The 14,125-nt window shown below is 35.4% G+C and overlaps 1 protein-coding gene across 3 annotated transcripts in view; it reads right to left on the reverse strand.

Moving 5' to 3' along the window:
- LOC132303200 (ultraviolet-B receptor UVR8) overlaps positions 1 to 13,495 on the reverse strand; it is a 93,343-nt gene extending 79,848 nt beyond the window's left edge. The window contains exons 1-4 of one of the 3 annotated variants that reach the window (XM_059800363.1): positions 13,089 to 13,491; positions 8,422 to 8,498; positions 4,619 to 4,697; positions 2,372 to 2,431 (exon numbers count right to left, since the gene is read on the reverse strand). In XM_059800363.1, coding sequence (XP_059656346.1) covers positions 2,372 to 2,431; positions 4,619 to 4,697; positions 8,422 to 8,498; positions 13,089 to 13,365 — 493 coding nt within the window. In that variant the 5' untranslated portion in view covers positions 13,366 to 13,491. Of the gene's footprint in view, positions 1 to 2,371; positions 2,432 to 4,618; positions 4,698 to 8,421; positions 8,499 to 13,088 lie in introns of all 3 variants that reach the window. The other 2 variants (XM_059800362.1, XM_059800364.1) reach the window with 2 other exon arrangements.
- Between the last annotated feature and the right edge of the window lie 630 nt (positions 13,496 to 14,125).

A 14,125-nucleotide genomic window follows, 5' to 3' on the forward strand; every position in this document is an offset into this window, starting at 1 on the left:
TTCATTGCCGAAGGGCTTCTTTTAATGTCAGATTAGAGAACCAGGAAGATGTTGATACCATTCCTAGAAGAGTTCATGCATACCAAGGTTGGCCAATGATCCGGTTCATTACCCTTCTATGACACAATGCATTTTAAAATTGTGACAGCCGTGAACCTATCAAAACTCCGGAGTTAAGTGTGCTTAACCTGGAATAGTACCAGAATGGGTGACCTCCTGGAAAGTCTCTGGTTTGGGGGAGCCAAAAGCAGACTATATTGCGTCGGGTAGGGTGAGGGCCGTTACAAATGGTATCAAAGCCTGACCAGTCGGAAGTGTGCCGACGGGGACATCGGGCTCCCAAGGGGTGTGGAATTGTGAGGCTCGGTGGGCGAGTGCAAACATGTGAGAGGCAAGGCTCTGGTGCTAGCTACGTGTGCTCACAATTCCCACATCACCTAGTTGTGGAAGAATAAAGTGTTATATGTAGATTCATTACCCTTATATGACACAATGCGTTTTAAAGCCGTGATGTCCGTGAATCTATCAGAACTCCGAAGTTAGGCATGCTTAACCTGGAGTAGTACCAGGATGGGTGACTGAGAAGTCCCTAGTTTAGGGGCAAAAGCGGACAATATTGTGTTGGGCATGGTGAGGGCCGTTATAGGTTATGTTCCTATTTGGATTCAAATCATTGATCTTCCAATCCATTGTAGGAATGCCCTGACTATTTCGAAGGTATGCTCTAAATTCACTTAGCCTCATTACTTAATATCACAGGAGTGAGGGAGCTTTGAAAAAGCTATGAGGTTGATGTCCACAAAGAACTCCTAGAATCAATTCTTATAAACGTGAATGGGAAGACTTGTGAGGTGAGTGATTGGAAGAAATTTCATGCAATTGATCACGCTAAGGCTAAATGTCCTCTGAATGTGCGGAAGAAGAAGACAACCACTGAATGGGTTGTCAAGCAGGAGGAGAAACTAGTGTAAATCAATGCTATGTTCTGAGCTTAAGGAATGCAAATTCAAATGCAAAACTAGTTTAGAGATTCTCAAAGTTAGTTAGTGTTTGTTAACTCCCAAGGCCGACGGAGGAAAACAATGCTTGAACAGTATTTGTTAACTCCCAAGGCTGACAAAGGAAATCAATGTTATGTTCAAGCCTTCAAGGGTAATTTGGTTATCAATTGACAGGGTAAGGATCGAATCCCTAGACTCGGGTCCATGATCTAGACCTAAAGGGGGTCTGGGGGTGAAGAGGTTTTGATAATAGTTAAACTAATCTCACTGCTTAATAAAATTCTGACTGAATTAACCAATAAATTAAAGTTTAAACCAACCAAGTATATCAAAATCAACCTATCAATCACTCCATCATGTCAATATCATGAAACATTCAATCATAGGCAGTATAAAGTAAACTAAAAGTAAGCACAATGAACATGAGATTTTTAAGCGGAAAAACCACAAGAAAAAATATACGGGACATGGTAAAATCAGATCAAATCCACTATAAGAAAGAGATATTACACTTAGTTAACAGATCAAATACCCCAGAACCCCTACTTAGCTCTTTACACTGACTTATCCACCAAACTCATACTCAGAGTCTTCAGGCACACAATCCGCTCCGTCAACAAATTTCACTCCTCAAGTAATTCGCTACTTCAATAGTACTTCACTCAACTGGTCCAGTTTCCAAACAATCTCAGATGGTTCAAAAGTTGGTGTTGATCTTCAATTTTGCTCAGCAACATTAAGTTGTCAACACTCATTTATAAAACTCACCAATCTAATGAAAAATGATGAATGGAAGTAAAATATGCAAGCGCTCTAATCTCAAAATAATGCTCTATAAATCTCTCAACTATATCTCTTAGGCTTTCTAAGATGGTAAGGAATTCATAAACAATAAAGGGTAGAACTGTAGAAGAGATATTGGGTTTTACAGTTTCAGTTTGAAAAGGAACTGGTTTTTAGTCATTTTTATGGTTGATTGATCGAAATGCATCCAATGCCCTTTGATTGTCCATCAATCAATCGAAGTGCCCCAACAGGATCGTTTACAATTCATTCACATTAATCCTTAATTATACAATCTAAATAAATCCATGGATAATCATTTACAATTGAGACAAATCAACAAAATTCAAAACAACATTTTCTTTACTAGAAATAGGAAGGAGAGCCCAGAATTGATTAGTTAGTACAGGAAAATATCGTTAAGATGGGGATGGATATCCTATGTATGGGTAAATAAAAAATTCAAGATATTGTAGTTATATCTATTTCACAACCATTAAGGCAATCCAAAATATCAGCGAGGGAAAAATCAATAAAACTATATAGTCACCTATAAAGCAATTTATATGAGGTACAGGCAAAGTTACTTTTTCCAAGGCCAAGCTGCCCACTCGAGTTCTTCCCCCACATATAGAGTTCCCCGTCCACTACAAGAAAAAGCACTTATTATTATAAGGTTAGTGAAGTGAAAATACAAACATTCCCAAAGGCATAATGAAACAATTATTACATAAATAATAAAATATAAAAAGAAGAACAAGAACAAGACCACAAGTTAGCACTTGAAAAAGATGATAAACCTAAAAGACATCAATCATTTTGATACCCGACCCCAAAGAAAAAATACAACAAATATATATATATATATATATGTCTATAAATTATTAATGCTACATACTTGAAAATATGAGATTTATAGAAAGAAGTTGATAGTGACTACTGTTAACTATAGTAAAGCATAAAACGGAAGCAACTATACAAATAAACACAAGATATTACATGATTCAGCCACTAGGGCCTACATCCACGGCATAAAGAGCCCAAAGGGCTACATCACTTTTATAATACTCTCTCAATTCATATACAATACAATGGTGGAGGCTCCTTTATATAGGAGAAGAAATAATGAGAATGGAAAGAATTAGAAACTAGGAAACAAGGAGGATTTTTCTCCACTGATTCCTCTAGTAACACCAAATCTTTAATAATAGGAAACAATATCAATTACTGAAAGATTTTCCTCCACTGATTCCTCCATTAAATCGTCAATACTCCACCTCAAGTTGGAGCATGAATGCCCAACTTGCCATTGTGATGAACATGAATGCCCAATTTCATCATTGTGTGAATGATGAAGAAAGAAGAGAGAAGACGAAAAAAAATGCTACTAAACACACCAACAGCCCAAACAAGTTAATAAAACTGCCGAAGACACGGCAAAAGCGAAGAACATTACTGCCAAACAAACTGGCAGCCCAAATAAGTCACAAATAGCACTGAGAATCCCTTAGCAACAGCTCAGATGCTAAGGGAATACCCCAAAATAGGGGTCTAACCCTAGGAAGAGAAATTAAGCTCTAATACCGTGTTATAAAGCATAAAACGGAAGCGAATAGATAAATAAACACATAGATATTACGTGGTTCGGCCACTAGGGCCTACATCTACGACACAAAGAGCCCAAAGGGCTACATCACTTTTATAATACTCTCTCAATTCATACATAATACAATGATGGAGACTCCTTTATATAGGAGAAGAAATTATGAGAATGGAAAGTATTAGAAAATAGGAAACAAGGATGATTTTTCTCCACTGATTTCTTTAGTAACACCAAATCTTCAATAATAGGAAACAACATCAATTACTGAAAGATTTTCCTCCACTGATTCCTCTATTAAATCATCAATACTGATAAACAGAAAAAAGAAATTCTAATTAGATAATTTTCACACAGATCGACTCTTACGATATGTCAAAAAACCCACATTGTGTTCTCAAAGTGATGGAAGGGCCATTTGTAGAACACTACTAACTTTTAAAAACAAAAATCTACATTTTAATTCTATACACACACCACATCATTTTCTAATGAACATCATATAAGAATGAGAGGAAGCATGCCCTCTGTTAAGTTGTGGCCCGAATTTTGTTTTGGCCAGGGTCACAATGCAACCCTGTTTTGACCAAGTCATTTTTTACCAGTTTTTCTCTAGCGGCTCATGGACCCTTTTAGTTCTATCATGTAACCCGGTATATAATGGTGTTTTGAGTGGGATAACGAAAGCACACTGAAAATCGAAGGAAAGAGAGTGAGAAAGAGAGAGCTAAGGTTTGGGGGTTGAAACTTGTAATCTCCTGTTTTTCTCATAGTGAAATCTTTTGATGGATCTTCATTGTGGACATAGGCTTTGCCAGACCACGTAAACCTTTGTGTTCTTTGTGTCTGGCATGTTTACTTTTGTGTTGTGATTCTTGATTTCTTCTTGGTTCACGGTGTTTGTCATAACACCCTCCTATGATAGTAGGCCACAAAATATTAAGAGATGTAACAAATAAGTAAATACACCAAGGTGAAAGAGGTATAATTGTTAAAATAGACTTAAAATCACTGAGCTTTCAGAGGCAGAAAACTGCACACATTTTAAACCACTGGTATAAAGATCATTTTACACTACAAAGCGAAAGAATTTAGGTACAAATTTATATAATATCGGATTTACCGACTTCCATCCATACGAAGCATTCATCATTTGGATTGTAGTTCAACACATTATATTTCACAGAAACAAAATAAAAATAAATGAACATCTAGTGAGGTATCAACTACTAACCTGTAATAGCCGATGAGTGATGATAACCAGCTGAAATTTTTATAATTTCTTTGGGAAGTCCAGAAACTTCAAGTGGCTCCTGTAAAAGCAATACAAGAGGCTAATAAAATAATCTAAGCTGGAACTCCAACTTCAATGTAGAAAATGGCCATGTAGGTAAGTATACATAGGTAATTACAATGATAGTATCGCATTGTGAGTTAAAACAAAATCAGCTTTAAAGAGCAGTACAAAGAATTTTGACCAAAATTAATTGGTACAAACAGAACACACAGCACAATTCCCCAGAGACAACTTACATCACAGAGTTATCTATTAACACCATGACAAATGCAAACCAACATAACTTAAAGCCTGGACAGAAAGGAGTTGTGGCCTTTGTGAAAATCTTATCATTTAGGTATTTTTATTTATAATCTGATTGAATCTAAGTCTCTAAGATAGGGAAACTGGTTTACGTGGGATCAAATGGCTGATCATGTGCTTCACCTTTGGAGGCTCAAGCGTAGATACATCCTTCATGCATTAGTTCCGGTTGGAGATGTTCAGGATATCTCATCTTTAGCGGCAATCCTTGGGTGTAGGGTGAGTTCTTTTCCAATTCCGTATTTGGGTTTGCCTTTAGGGGTTTCCTCTAGAACGGTGGGGAGTTGGGACCCTGTGATTGATAGGTATGCGAAGAGATGGAAAAAGCAATACTTGTCCAAGGGGGGGGAAGTTACGCTTATAAAGAGCACTTTATCGAGCCTTCCCACATATTTTATATCTATGTTCCAAATTCCAAGCACTGTTGCTACTAGGATTGAAAAAATTCAAAGGGATTTCCTTTGGGGTGGAAAAGGAGACGAATTTAAGTATCACCTTGTCAATTGGGAACAAGTCTGCAAGGCAATGAAGTTTGGTGGTCTTGGTTTCAGAAGACTGGTCCCCTTTAACCAAGCTCTTCTGGGAAAATGGCTGTGGAGGTACGGGAGGGAAAGACATCGCCCTTGGCGAAGGCTTATCTCATGCCGTTATGGGGAAGAGAGTGGTGGTTGGTCTACTCGTCCGATTTCTCTCGTGGGAGGAGTTGGGGCGTGGAAATTCATTAGGAAGGGATGGGACGCTTTTTCTACTCATATCAGATTTAAAGTTCGTGATGGCAGATGTGTATGCTTTTGGGAGGATCTTTGGTGTGGAGACAGGCCTTTATCTTGTTTATTTCCTAGGTTATACAGTATTGCAGTTTATAAATATGCCTATGTAGCCAACTGTTATCAGCTTAATAGCAGTGGGATTACGTGGGACGTGCACTTTCGACACTCTTTTCAGGATTGGGAGGTGCACAAGGTATGTATTTTTCTGGATTTGCTGTATTGACAGGAGGTAGTTGGCAGAGGTAGTGACGACATGACATGGATTCCCTCTTCCCATGGTCGCTTCGAAGTTCGATCCTTATTATTATGTCTTTCTGATTTTGATATCGTTGATTTTCCGTGGAAGACTATCTGGCGTTCTATGGCTCTAACTAGGGTGGCATTCTTTGTTTGGACCGCTATATGGAGTAAGATCCTAACGATTGATAATTTAAGGAAAGGGGCAATTGTCTCGTTAACTGGTGTTGCCTTTGCAAACAAGATGGTGAGTCAGTTGCTCACATTCTCATGCATTATCCTATGGCGAGTGATTGTTAGAATCTTATCTTTTGTCTGTTTAGTATGCGTTGGGTTATGCCTCGTTATCCTAAGGATTTGATTCGTATTTGGAGAGGATGCCGTGTGAGTAGCGTTGTTCGCGATTATTGGAGAGTTGTACCACATTGTGTCTGGTGGTGCATTTGGAAGGAGAGGAATAGTAGAATGTTCGAAGGGAAAGAATCGTCCACTGCGATTCTGAAACTTCACATCATACGCTCTCTTTTCAGTTATGTGAAGAGGAAATCTTGTTCTTCTCCTGAAGATTTAATTATTTTTTTGGCTTCTTTAGGGCCTTAAACTCCAGTTCCACTCTTGTTTAAAGGATGTGTTCCCCTCTTAAACGCCTTTTTATTTCAATTATTACTTATCAAAAATAATAATAATAAGTGGCTTTCAAGAAATATATGAAGTGAAAAAATGACTACCAATCAAATAATAGATCTTCACTAGAAATTTGGTCTCACTGTGATTTTCACAACTACAATAAAATAAACATTTTAAAATATTTTAAAAATTAAAATTCCTATTTATAAGCATTGAGGGAAAATAGTTCCATTCACCAAACCTGAAAATAGTTCCATTCACCAAACCTCATAAAACCAAGTTAGCTAATGTGTGATGCTCTTGTTTAAACAACATCATTATTACCCAGCATCAATCCTACCTACGAGGAGTGCCAGGAGGGATGGACTGCGTTATATCTTTGGCATTTTTTAACACGAAGTGACTACTCTTGACTAAAAACCAACATTCTCACACCTGATAGCCTGAGCTTTTACCATTGTATGTAACACTCTTCTGCTATCAGCTAAATTTATATTAAAGTCGTATTATTCAACAAAAAGTTGTTAAAATTTTCAACTTTGGATTGACCTTTAGTCACTCAGGAACAGAATTAGACTCGCATCCAGGATTAATGTGACCAACACTGGGCAACGGTCACTCTAATTAGACATTATTGGAAGTTTGTGGTCTGGATCATGCTCAATTTTCAGAATACAAAAGAAAATTTTGTGACATTAGGAAGAATTGGTCTATAATGCGTCCATGTTTTCATAAATGACATAGACTCGTCAGTATTACAACTTCCCAATAAATAAAAATAGAACCTACATAAAAACAGAGCGCAAGGACCGGGACAACACAAATAACTTCCTGTATTTACTTTTCCCATTATTGTTCAACTGAATCAAATATATACACCATCATCTGCACCTCTCAGCATATGAAAAGGCAATCCTTTTAGGTATACTCACAAGTCACAACAAAAGGTTGGAGGGACAACTTTACTCATAATTTTATCAAATGGGACACAGGTGTGTACTATGTAAAATCATGGTTTATACATGTGTTCATATAGCCACGAAGGGAAGAAAATGTCATACAAATTTTCAAATTCGAATATAATAACCAAAAGTAATAATAAAGCAGAAAGTATCCAGAAAGAAAGGCAAAAAAAGATGACCAGTCAAAAAAAGCATTCGGCACATAATCGGTCCTTAAAATAGAACATCAAACCCTAAAGAATTTGTGATGTTGTGGCCCGAATTTGGGGCCGGGTGGGAAAATTTTGACCCATTTTTTGCTCATGGGTCGTGGACCCTAATTAGTCTCTTGTAGCCCAATATATAAGGGCGCTTAGGATTTGGAGTGGTGGAAGGGAGAGACCCTGAAATTTGTACAGAAACAGAGTGAGGGGCTGAAAGCTTGTAATCTCCAATTTCACACACAGTGAAGACTTTCACCGGATCTCAACCATGGACGTAGGTTGTTGCCGAACCACGTATAAATCTTTGTGTTCTTTGTGTGGTGTGTTTACTTTTCTGTCGTGATTCTTGATTTTATCTTGGGTTCGTTGCGTTTGTCATAACAGAATTTGGTCCCCGAAATGACTATCTCTATGTAGCAACCAATTCAATAGTTCCAAATGCAAAGCAAATCACCTATTTACACAATAAATAAGAAAAGCACGAGATTTAAAAAACACACACACACAGAAAGAAAAATATAAAAACAATAATAAGGGAAACCATGATGCTGAAAAACTCAACAAATATGTCATTGTGCAACTAGAGAAGCAAAAGATAGAAAGAATGACAACAATACAATAAGGTCGAGATAGCATACAGTTGTGTAACTTTTATCGACTGATACGCCTAGCTGTCCAAAATCATTGAGACCAGTGGCATAAACACAGCCAGTTTCTGTAAAACAGAAGGACAAATTTATGAGCATTTTCAATGCAGCTGATATTTTCAAAACTCATCAAGAATTTAAAAGATTAGAGCTACAAATCCAAAGCTAAAGAATAGGTTTTAGGAGGTTATTAGAAGATGCCAAAAGTATGGAAACAACATATAGTTCATCATATAAACAAAAATGCATATTCATGGTACTATATTAGCAAGGATCATCAAAAACAAAAACAAAAAACTTCTTATATATATATTTCAGATTCAAGCTTAAAAAGTTAATTTAAGTAATAAAGCCATATTCTTCAGGAGATATCACCCATGAAATGTGTCCAAAAGTATGACAAATTATAGCCACGTCTATTCTTGACCACATGCTGATTGAAGAAAGTAATATAGAGCATAGCACACTCTATTTGGCACATACTGCATAGCTACATGATAAAGACACAAGCTTTTTGGAGAGAAAAGAAACATATTCAAAAATTAGTAACCATTTATTCAATAATATAGGTTTTAATAATAAAATTTCTGATCTACACAATTACAGGGGACACTAAAGAAGCCATCTTGGCAATCCCAACAATCCAGGACACTAGGACGAGCATACAAGGTACACGCTTAACCTCTGCATTCTATGACAATAAGTGGCTGTCAAAGAGTCCAACCGCATCCTTGCCAACCCAAGCTTTTACCATTGTACCAACAAAACATAAAACTTTGAAAAGTTCAACCATTTATTAAATCTCACATTAAATATGTTAGATCATTAGGACTTGGTATCGGCAAATTTCATAACAGAAGCTAAAAAAAATTGTACTTTAAATTTTATTTTGTTTACTTTTGAATTTTAGTCAAGATAGTTACGGTTATATGTTACGTCATGATCCAAGGACTTTGAAGATGATTTGAAGACTGTAACAAGGAAGAAAAGGTAAATTCACACTCTCAAATACCTAACTCACCATTTAAATTTCATTTTAAGCATTCAAACCATTTATCATCGTTAGAATGCATGCATACATTATTAAATTCTTTAAATAATTTTTAAGATTTAAAATTGTGTTTTTAATTATTATCAAAAAAAAAATTGTGTTTTTAATGAATTAGGGTTTTGATCGATCAATCCATTATCATTCCATTCTATGTAACCCGACCAATCAAACCATACTGAAAATCAATCAAACAATCAAGTGGATCAATAGAACCTACGAAATACAGTTTCCTAATTGGTTTTAAACACTAAAACCCCAATTGTCTCTTATTTGAAGGCTATATAAACACCCTTATGTGTTAAAAAAACAATATAAAAGAGCATACTCTGTACTTAGAGTGCATATAGAAAATATAGATCAGCTTTTCTTTATTTTTCATCATCTAGGCATATTGCATTAGATGGTGAGTTATACCGGCAAGTGTTGATTAATCATAACTACAAAGGAGATCAAAACCCAAAACCACACAAACAAAGATCAATTAGGTTAGAAAACGAGCAGAAAAGATCAATCACAAAAGAAATGGATCGCACGATGAATGATTCATAGATCAACAACAATAGAGTTTGAGGACTGGATCTGAGATAACCTAGGTGATTCTACGGGTTTAGAATCTGAGAACTAGGTGTGTGTAGTGATATAATATATATATATATATATATATATATATATATATATGTTGGGTGTTATTTTAAGGTGGTGGGGTCCACCCAACAGCAAAACGAAATAAAAAAAGATTTGAATGACTGCGCTGGTGGTGTAAAAAAAAAAAAGTGTAATGATCGCGTGAGAAAAAGAAGGTGTGCAATGTGTGAAGTGTGTGTATGCACATCGCAGAAAAAGAAATGTATGTGCGAGCACATTAAATGTCCTATAAACAAAGCATACACTGAAAGCTAAGGTGGTGAAACTCAGCTATAAATATGTGTTGAGTAACTGGAGAGTTGCGTTGTGTGTGTGTGTGTGTGTGTGTTGGGGGGGGGGGGGGGGGGGGGGGGGGGTGGGGTGGTTTGAGACATCAGTGAGTGTGTGAGGGCCAAGGAGTATTCCTTTGAGAAGAGTTTTTTTTTTTTTTTTTTTTTTTTTTGAGTAAGTGTAGAATACCTCTTAGTAATTTTCTGAGATCTGTAATCTCGTAGTTTGAATAAAAGTAAGTCAATCTTTCAATCTGCCAAACCACGTAAATTTTGCTCTGTTTTATGTGTGTTATTTCCAACTTATTTTTCTTTGTTGCTATTGCATATTTGTTTTGACAGATCTTGGGAGATTTATTCCCAACAATTGGTATCAAAGCCATAGTGGCAACTACTCCAGATGTGAAGTAGACGGTCAATAATTTAGCAAAAAGTAGAGATAAATCAACTAAAGACAGGCAATTAGATGTATTAAGGATGTAGAACATAAAATATTAGTAAAAGATAAAGACATATTAGATAGATGAATAAAATTACTTTCAACACCTTCTTATTGAGAAGTACCCTAGAGAAGAGGTGGAAAGTAATGAATTTAATACAGGAATGGTATATAAAATTAACAATAAGGAAGTAGAAGACACACTTGAAATGATAGGAAGGAATAAAGAGGTTGAACCGGATAACATACCCATATAAGCATGGAGAATGTTAGCAAAATTAGGTGCCTAACAAATTTATTTAAACAAAATTCTAAAAGAAGGAATAATGCCAAATAAGTGAAAGGAAAAGCACTATAGTACCTATTTACAAAAACAAAGGGGATATACAAAATTGCAACAATTATCAAGGAATTAAATTAATGAGTTATACAATGAAACTATGGCAAATGATGATAGAGCAAAGAGTCAAAGATTAAGAAAGGAAATCTCGGTGTCTAATAACCAATTTGAAATTATGCCAGTGAGATCCACAATAAAGGCTATTTACTTAATAAGTCAGATAGTTGAAGAGTGTATGCATAAGCAAAAAATCTACATATGGTCTTTATGGACTCAGGAAAAAACATATGATAGGGTGCTGAGAGATGAAAACAAATTCCTATAGATTTTTTTTTGCTTTGTTCACAACAAGATATATTCACAAAAAAATTTGTTGTTTAATATAGATATACGTTTTTTTTTTTTATATATAGATGTACTTTTATATATTTAAAATTGATATGATGAGAATCTTTATGTCATGGTATTTTATATTTGAACAATTGTTATTTTTTTTTAGGAATCTAGTTTTTGTCTACAATGCTGACTGCTGCATAATTTTTTCTGCGCTCAATAACTTTCTTTTTTCCCAGTAAATGCACTCAATAATTCTTGTTGTGAATATATGATATATCATGTTCAGGATTTATAATAACCGTGGTAGGTGTTAATTATTTGCAATGCCATATTAGATTTTTGAAGTTAGATATCGCCAAGGCATATGATAAAGTTTACATGTTCTAAGCAACTTGATTCTTGCTTGAGTTAGACCCACGCGCCTTGTACCTTACGGCTAAACTCCAGGAGACCTTTGGTACCTTAGTTCACCTTGAGCCTTTAACAACTATAAGATTAACAAAGCTGCAAAAAAAAAAAAAAAAAAATCCCTTAGTGCATTGATAGTCTATTAAATATTATTGGACTGTTAATGAATATTTAAATAATTTGAACCTTTAACCTCAGATTAGGAACATGTCTGTTTACTTACTGGCTTGTCTAGCTCATTACATGCCTTGACAAAATTGGTAACAGCATTTTCATTACTGTTGTTGTCATTTCATTTACATCATTTCTTGTATATAGCTATGGGATTTTGCGAACGCGATGGAGATGTAATAAGGCTATTTAGGAAGCCATTTTCTCTACTTGGTTCTATTATTGATTGTGGAGTTGATTATTGAGAAAATTTGTTTTGGAAATTTTGAAATAGAAAAAAAAAAAAATCATGATCATTAGATTTGGAATGGTGTATGGTGGATTCTCATATTCACGTGCACTTTTATGAATTTTGCCACGTGGAGTAAGGGGGGTGACAGCTGTGTTTAAATTGTTTTGTAGATTGTCTTTGCAGGTGTATCATGTGTGCAGTTGAGAGGATTCTGAGAGTTTGAAACCGGTGTGTCTGAGCTAATTTGTGGATGGGTGAATGTTAAAGAATATGAGATATTTTGAAGGAGCAGTAGTTGAAGCATCAAATCCTGCTAGTGCATGAGTAGGAAAAAAAGAAAAAGAAAACGTGCAGGAAATTCCTAGCCATTATTAAATTTTTGTTGCAATATTCACTTGTCTTGCTCAAGTATTTCGAGCTTGTAGATAGTGTTGTGCTTATGGTTTCTGTGCCATGGCAGCTTCATATGAGGGAATAGCCTAACTTCATGGAAAACTTTTGCTAATGCATGTTCCATTTATTTCTTGGAGATAAAAATTAATCAACCAACTCATTTGTTTGATACATAAAATTACAAATGATTAGCCTGAAGCAACCAAAAACTAGTCAATTTGATCAGCATTTCCAATAGATTTCAATCAATAAAAACAATAATCAAGCAACCAATGTATTGGCTTCCAATTCAACCCACAAAACAATAAATTCAATTTGCATATCCAAAAAACCTAAACAAAATTAAAACAAAGCAGCAGCAACTCAAAAGAAACCTGTTAAGAAGAGGGTGTGAGCTCCACCACAAGCAATGTCGCGAAGGGTTTGGTCATCGAACGCAGAGCAAAACGCAGGACGCCATTGGGACTCCACGCTTCCAAGACCCAACCTCCCATAATCACCATTGCCCCACAAGGCTGCGAATCTCTTTCTTCTCGGATGCTCTTCCATCGAAATCCACCTCCTTCCCCAAAACCCTGATCCCAATTTCCCTTTTCTAAGAGATGTCGTTAAATTCGAGAGTCGTACGCAACCTCTCATCATCAAAAACATGGAAGAGCAAATAGAAAAGCGTTCATGAAAAGGTTTTTGATGAAGAGAATTGTCTTTGTTATACACGCACACAAGCAGTTAATGGGCCAAGGAACTGATGGCTCGCACAACTGCAACGTCTCTTGGGTGTGGACTGACCAACGACAGCACATTTCTGTTTACAGACAGAGTCGTCCCGTGTGGCCCGCCAGGAATTTTTTTTTTTTTTGGTTTTAATATATATATATATATATTCAAGCAAACAAAAACCCAAAGTGATTGCTCTTAGGATGATAAAAGCGTCTTTTTTGGTAGTAGAGCTGCCATGCTGTCAATAAAAAACAGATATGTAGTTGGTAATATATTGCCCTTTTTATACTTAAAACTCTTTTAAATTTGTTTGATAATAATATTGGTGAAAATATTTTTATTATTAATTTTACTTTATTAACCCTAGACTAATAAACATGTGTTAATTTCCTAATTTAAATATTTTAAAATTTCATTGAGTTTAATAATTATATGAATATCAACTTGCAATGATTTTTTTTTTTACATATTTTGTTTATTATATAATATTTGTATTTAGTGCTAAAAGATAAATGAATTAAACATATTTAAATGATAAATTCATTTGTATCTGATTTGGGAGTTTCTAGTAATAAAATAAGCAAATTCATTCATATTAAGATTTGCAATATAGACAACACTTCATCAAATAAAACTACACAGTTCAACCACAATTAATAATCATAATACTCGTCAAAATAGCATAATTGTA

The sequence above is a fragment of the Cornus florida genome, unplaced genomic scaffold (genome assembly GCF_030987335.1).
Source record: "Cornus florida cultivar Cherokee Brave unplaced genomic scaffold, ASM3098733v1 CherokeeBrave_3.0.0_Hap2_Chr04, whole genome shotgun sequence".
In the NCBI taxonomy this organism is placed as follows: Eukaryota; Viridiplantae; Streptophyta; class Magnoliopsida; order Cornales; family Cornaceae; genus Cornus; species Cornus florida.